General features: G+C 36.9%; 1 protein-coding gene across 1 annotated transcript; it reads left to right on the top strand.

The window, feature by feature from the left end:
- Positions 1–3846: 3846 nt before the first annotated feature.
- On the top strand, positions 3847–4830 carry LOC145064503 (uncharacterized). Its single transcript, XM_079011944.1, has 3 exons — positions 3847–4038; positions 4124–4373; positions 4457–4830. The coding sequence occupies exons 1-3, from the start codon at positions 3847–3849 to the stop codon at positions 4828–4830; spliced, it is 816 nt and encodes a 271-aa protein (XP_078868070.1).
- The last annotated feature ends 2723 nt before the right edge of the window (positions 4831–7553 follow it).

Here is a 7553-nt window from a genome sequence, read left to right as displayed (position 1 = left end):
TGCCAGTTGACCCGACTCGCCGAGTTGGCTTGCCAACTCGCCGAGTCCTTATCCCTTTGTCTGACCATAAACCCGTCTCTACTCGTCGAGTTAGGCATTGACTCGACGAGTTTTCCTTCTAAACCAAAGGCCAATAGTCCTTCATCCTACTCGCCGAGTTGTATGAACAACTCTCCGAGTTCATCTTCATTCGAAGAACACTCTATGCTGGGACTCGCCGAGCTATATGAACAACTCGCCGAGTCTGTTTTTGAGGCAAGAAGATTGCCTTGAACTCGCCGAGTCATGGCATTGACTCGCCGAGTTGCTTCATGAGTGAGTCTGGCTTCCGACCCACTGAGTCACACCCAATGACTCACTACTCCAACCCGCAAATACGAAAAGGGGGAAAACTCGGGGACTCGCGACTCGACTCGCCGAGTCAGATGAACGACTCGCCGAGTCGGCCACATGCAAATACTATACACGCGACTCTGCTTGAATCCAGCTCATGCCAATCATAGATCTAGGTTTCTAGGGCTTGATTAACACGTAAAGTTTCCAACTTTACGTGTAAATAAACACCCATGAGGGTTTTAGGGCTCAAAATGCACCAAAAGAGTAGATATAGGGCTTTCATGCAATATGGCTCCATAAAGGCAGTAGATCCAAGCTCCTGGAGCTCAATCATGCCTAGATCTGGAGGCTAACAACTTATTACAACCCACAATGCACAAACAAGCTTGGGGAAAGGCTCAAGAAGGACTTTCATGGAGCTACAAAGAACAATAAGCATGAAAAAAGAGGGAAACTAAGTTATACCTCCAGGAAATCACTGAGATAACCCAAATATGTCTGGCCTCCTTCTTCTCTTCTTGATCCACACTCCTTCCCTCAACAAATCTTTAAGAAAACACACCAAAAAGCTTCAAACTCACAAGGACCAAGGCTTGAACGAAGTATAGAGCTCTGAGGGTGAATGGGGGTGAGCTTGGGGGCGGATAAGAGGTTTTAAATAGGGTGCAAACCCTTGAAATTTAGGGTTTCATTAGACAGCGGGGACTCGCCGAGTCGCCAACTTAAACGTGTTCCGGATCCCGTCTCTACTCGGCGAGTCGGACCTACAACTCGCCGAGTCCATGGCTAAAAATGAAAAACACTAAGATAAATTTTACGTACCAGGAACCAGGTGCTACAAGAGCGTTGGGTTCTATAACTTGTGAAATTGTGAGGATTCTTAAAGTTTTGTTTGGGACCAAATGTTTTTTTTGAGTAATTTCTTATTTTAAAGTCAACATATTCATACAATGGACAATTCATGTAGCACCTTGTGGGTAAACAATGCTAAGAATAAAAAGAAGACAAAATTGCAAAAATGGTCCATGTGGTATGCATTTTTTTTGGGGTTTTTGTCCAAACCACGAGTTTTTTTGGTTTCGTGGTCCTTTTGGACTGGTTTGTGAAAATGGTCTCTGTACTTAACTCCCGTTAAAAAGAATTCGTTAACTCCCTCATGTGCCTTCCACATGAGGGTATTTCCGTCTTTTTACTTCTAGGGACCATTTTCGCATAAGAATGTCAATGCTTCCTTTTACCTTTTATCCCTTATTTACATTCTCAAACACCCGTTAACTCCCCACCTCCCTCCTTCTTCCTTCTTCTCCATTAAACCTGCAAAAAAACTTCGTTCGTTATCCAAAGAACCTAATCGAAGCAAAAGGAGACAAGATCATACGTTAAAGCCAAAATGGTGTACGTAATGTGGCAGATCAGACCAAAAAATGAAGTTGTAGACGTATCATCCGTATATGGTAAGTTGCTATGTTTTATTTAACTTTCATATTTTGCATTTTCCCCTTGATTTATACTAAAATCTGCAAAATTTTGACTTTGTTATCACGTACAATTTTGACTTGTAGCGGGTGCACCTACATGGTTTAGTATTAAGCTTCATCACAATGGGAAGTTTACTAAGTTACTTGATATAAAGTATATTGGAGGTGAAGTGTGTTATGTTGATTATGTGGACATAGATGAGTTTTCTGTACATGAACTTGATGCCATAATGCTTGACCTAGGTTACCCAGACCCACGAATGATTGAATTGACTGACGAATCCCCGGTGATATACTAAAATTTCAGGATACCCAATGGTGACTTTCAATTTGGTCTTAGAGCTTTAGGGAATGATCAGGATGTTATCAATCTTTCTAAATTTATTCTAAATAGCAAGTTGATTGAGGTGTACACAGAACATGGGAAGACAAATCTACTCACTTACTTTATGTCTCCGAATGCAAAGGGTAAAGTTGTCATTGAGGAATTACCAGAAAATGATGATCAAGGGGCTGAAGTTGAGGCTGAAGTTCATGTAGAATCTCCATTGAGAAATATGAACAATGTCAATGATGAGCCAATTGGTGAGTACATGTCTTTAATTCTTTTTGGGAGTAAAAGTGATGCTTTCTCACCAGAGTATAGAATGGGTAGAGTTGGGAATTCAAAAAGAGGTGAAGGTTCTTGTAGAAAGAGGCTTAATTTATAGGATATTGATGATTTAAAAGAGAAATAAAACACTGATGAGGGTGTTTAGGAGGTTCAGGAGGCTACAACTATTGTTGAAGGATGCTACAAGCTATTTACTTCAAATATTGCTAATGTGGGGGATGCAATGACTAGGGTTCAGGATAATGACCATATTGAAGGATGCTACAAGACCCCACCTGTTAATGATGATGAACAATATAATGAGTTTGTTGATAACCTTATGGACAATTTACTTGGAAGTGATGAGGATGTTGAAGAGTAGGAAGAGGATGATGAATCTCAAGAGAGTGATGAAGACTATGAAAAGGATGAAGGTGATGATGAGGATGGGAAACAATCTGAAAATGAAGATCAAGTGGATGACATAATGGGTGAGGAGAACAATATACAAGATGTTGATGTGGATATGGCAGACTTCTATCTAAATGTTGAAAGTGATGTTGAAGGAGCATGTATTAATGATGTTCATGGTCATGAACCTGAATATATGGAAGTGATCAACAATGAGGAGTTCAAATCATTGGATGAAGGATCAGACCAAGACAGAGGAAAAAGAGCTCTTATAAAAAATTTAGGAAAAGAAAAAAGGTGCAGCTTTGGGTCAGTACATATACAATCATTCTCAGTTGGACAAAAGTTTAAAAGTAAAAAAGAACTAAAGGAGCTAATTGATGTGCATGCACTAGAAACAAGAAGGAATATATTCTTTAAAAAAATGACAATCTAAGGCTTAGGGCATAATGCAGAGGAGTTGTACCTATCATCAATAAAGGCCAAGTGGGGACTCAACCTACCACTTCAAAAAGCAAGGGCAAAGAAGTAAAGACACAAAAAGTAACATGTGGTTGGTATATACATGCATCTAGGTCAAACCCCGAATCTGACTAGTTTATAAGGACCTTAAACCAAACTCATACATGCTTACAAACAATGAAACTTAGGGCTTGTACTGCTTCGTTAATATGCAAGAAAATCATAGATCAAGTTGAGACAGATCCAAATATTCCTTTGGGATCCATACAAGATCACTTTCAAAAGACCTACCATGTGGGTATTTCGATGGAAAAGGTGTTTAGGGCAAAAGATATGGCAAGAAAGCATGTAATTGGGGACTACACAAAACAGTTTGAATTGTTGAGGGACTATGCTCTTGAACTTCAAGCTACAAACCTAGACACAACAATCAAAATAGACGTGTGTCCTAATGGCAACCCCGCTTCCCCAACAAGGTAGTTTAGAAGAATTTATGTATGCTTGGGTCCACTGAAAAAAGGTTTCAAGGCATGTCTTAGGGGCTTAGTAGGTTTGGATGGTGCCTTCATGAAAGGCCCATTCCCTGGTCAAGTTCTTACAATAGCTGGTTTAGATTCTAACAATGGAATTTATCCCTTGGCCTATGCAATTGTTGAGTCTGAAAACACAGCTAGCTGGAAGTGGTTTTTAGAAAACCTTGGGGACGACTTGGAGCTTGGGATCAACTTAAACTATACTTTCATAAGTGACAGGCAAAAGGTAAATTCCATTTCATCAATTGATCATTTAGATTGTGTGTTTTTTTTGTTAATTAAGTATAATTATTGTCTTTTGAGTCATGTAGGGTCTACAAATTGCAGCTGATCAATTGTTTCCCAATGTCGAGCATATATATTGTATCATACATATTCATGACAATATGAGAAAGAAGTGGGGGCAAACTGAGTATAAGGACCACTTATGGAGGTGTGCATCAGCAACCACCATTCCTGAGTTTGAGCATTTGATGAAGGAGTTTAGTAAGTATGATAAAGAGGCATGTCAACGGTTGAAGCAGATTCCTCTTGTACACTGGGCAAGGAGTCATTTCTCAGGTAATTGTATATGTTTCCATATGGTCATGATTATGTGTTTTAGTTATTTATTAACATTAATTGTATGTTATTGTAATGTGCAGGAAGAGCAGTTTATGATGTGTTGATTTCCAATATATGTGAAGTGTTTAATGGGAAGATAGAGAAAGGAAGGGACAACCCTGTAATTTCATGTTTAGAATTCATTAGGGAGTATCTAATGAAGAGGATATGCAATGTCATGAAGGCAATGAAGAAGGCTAAAGGTCCACTAACACTTACATCAACAGACATCCTAGATGCAAGGAAAAAAGGTGCTTCACAATATATTGCTAAGTGGAATGGGGCAAACAAGTATCAAGTCACTGGAGCTTTGCAAGATCAACATGTGGTGGATGTTAGGAACCAAACCTACACTTGCAGAAAGTGGGAATTAATGGGAATACCTTGCAGGCATGCAATTGCAACTCTGAATTGAATGAGCAAAGACCCTGAGGTTGAGCTTGATATTTACAAGTGGGTACACAAGGTGTATGAGCAAAGTACTTGTCCAACAAAGCTAATCCCTCATCCACATCGCACTCAGGTGGGAAGGCCTAACAAAAAAAAAAGACAAAGTGAGAGTGAAAGGTTAAACAAAAGGCAGAAGGTAAGTCAAGGTGATGGAGTCAATGAGATGCAAGGACAAGATTCCCAAGGACCAACAAATGATGGAGTGCAAAAGCTATCAAGGAAGCATATCAGTGTTACTTAATGCAAGATTAAAGGACACAACTCTAGGACCTGTAAAATGCAAGGTGGGAATCAGTCCAAGAAGTGATTTTGGTTGTTTGTTGTGGCGCAATGAGTATTTAGTTGTTTGTTGTTAAAAATTGTTTGTTTTTGAATAATTTTAGTTATGGTTTGATGATGTGGTTATGTATGGTGCACAAACACTTGTATGCTTAATTTGGCAATTGTTTTTGGTTCCACTCATGTGGTTAATGAAATGTGTATTTTGGTCAAATTATGACACATATTTTGGTAATGTACCTTTGTTACATTTTGGTTCTATTTATGTGCTTATATTGGACTATTGATACATATTTTGAACACATCTTCACACTACAATATCATTTATATCATTAACAACATTGAAATTCATTACAAACATGATGAAGTTAACTTACAACAAAATGATACCATTTTTATACTAGTTCATTGGAATTCATTACCCTGCATCATTTTATCAACAAAAAACCCCACATTTATCTAACCCTATCCCTTATATAGACCAAATAATAAAGATAACAATCACAAACATAAACCAACTTGCACATAAATACATCTTTAGCTTGAAACCTTCATCCTTCAATGCATCACACCTTGTCTCCAACATGTTGTTCCTATTTAAAAGTCCATTGCACTGTTCCTGTAACATGTTGATACTTCTTACCAGCCCATTACACCTTTCCTCCAACGTATTGATGTTTCTTAGAAGACCAAGTATGATGGTTTTACTCATAGCACACATAGACGGGTCAACCCACTCGATAAACCCACAAATAGAATCCTTAGTAAGGCATACATAAAACCTCCTTCCGGGATTCAATGGTGTCCAAGATGTTTTCACCAAAGCAAGCTTTCCACAAAACAAACCACCATTGTTCGATTGCAGGCTAGGAAGGAGAAATGGAAGATAATAGCCGTTGTGGAAGAACGTTGAAGAACGTTGGGGAAGAACAATCGTTGGGGAAGAAGCTGGAAATAGAAAATGATATATAGGGGGTTTATTTTTTCTTATGCAAAAAATGGTCCCTAGAAGTAAAAAGACGGAAATACCCTCACGTGGACAGCACATGAGGGGGTTAACAGATTCTTTTTAACGGGAGTTAAGTACACGGACAATTTTCACAAACAAACCAGTCCAAAAGGACCACAAAACCAAAAAAACTCGTGGTTTGGATCAAAACCCCCAAAAAATGCATACCACAGGTACCATTTTTGCAATTTTGTCTAAAAAGAAAAGTGTGTATTGAAGATTTGAAGTCGATCAAAATACAAGTTATGTGACAGAATGTACAAAAAATCACCTATCCAATTTTTTTTAAAATTTATTCTTGACCTCTGATTTGTTAGTAGGTGCCTCTTCAATTCACTTGCAAGGAAACTGATGAATACATCGGATTTAGTAGCTTATGATGATGGTAATAGAAAAATCTTAAAAACAGTAGTTTATTTTGTAGTCACATGTTCCCATTTCTATATTTTATATTTTGAATGCAGATTTACTTCCATATGGATCTTCTTTAGATAGTTTCCAATATTAAACAATAAATTAGATATTTTATATGTTAATATTAGATATTTTTTAATTATCTTATAAAGAAGAATAACTTATTTGATAATTAAAATAAAAAAGTTTTTTGAAAATTATCTTATATATGTTTCGTGTTCTGAACACATATAGGAGAGGGATATTTTACCAAGGAGAAAACATGTATTAGAGATAGTTTTTGCATAGACAAGTTGGGCCTAGCACTAGCAAGTATGGTGGTAAATGGATGGTCGATTTAATTTAATGATGAATAGGAACGGCAAGTCGGCAATTGATTTAATTTTTACCTACAATAGCAATTCACTTTAATTTCTTATTATTACCGCATTGTACTTTGAACAATTTTTTTTCTAAGCAATCTACTTTGGTTTTTAATTATTATAACAATGCACTTCAACTTTATTTTACCAATAATATCAAATTATCTTTTAGTTGATTCCACCTCTTATATGCATTTTAACTAAAACCTTATCACTATTGGGCTGTGCCTAGTACACACACACACACACATATATATATATATATATATATATATATATATATATATATATATATATAATGTGACACTTTAGTAGTTTAATATATATATTTTTTTGCAAGACATTTGTCATCAAGGAATACAAGGATTCAAGGCGTAGCTGGTCTAACGACACAATTATTGGGCTTATGTTGGGTTTCCATATGCATTAAAACTATTGGTCCCTATTTGGTTATAAAAAAGGAAATTGTGTACTTGATAAAGCCCAGCCCATATTCCAACCTTCAAATTTCTAATAGGCGTATCCTTTGGATTTAGGAATATTAAATAATACGGTTTTAATTATATATTTATTTAGATTGTAGATACACAATTCCTTCTGCTCTGTATAACTTATTAGGTTATA

Source organism: Lactuca serriola, chromosome 7, assembly GCF_051521515.1.
Source record: "Lactuca serriola cultivar US96UC23 chromosome 7, Lser_US96UC23_V15, whole genome shotgun sequence".
Taxonomy (NCBI): domain Eukaryota; kingdom Viridiplantae; phylum Streptophyta; class Magnoliopsida; order Asterales; family Asteraceae; genus Lactuca; species Lactuca serriola.
The sequence above is the reverse complement of the archived record's forward strand: the minus strand, read 5'-3'. Positions and strand labels throughout refer to the sequence as shown.

Bases quoted from the DNA above. Each gene is read 5' to 3' on its own strand.
- LOC145064503 (XM_079011944.1), top strand. From the start codon at position 3,847: ATGAAAGGCCCATTCCCTGGTCAAGTTCTTACAATAGCTGGTTTAGAT. The intron at 4,039-4,123 runs GTAAATTCCATT...TGAGTCATGTAG, and splicing joins TCATAAGTGACAGGCAAAAG to GGTCTACAAATTGCAGCTGA. The intron at 4,374-4,456 runs GTAATTGTATAT...TGTAATGTGCAG, and splicing joins GGCAAGGAGTCATTTCTCAG to GAAGAGCAGTTTATGATGTG.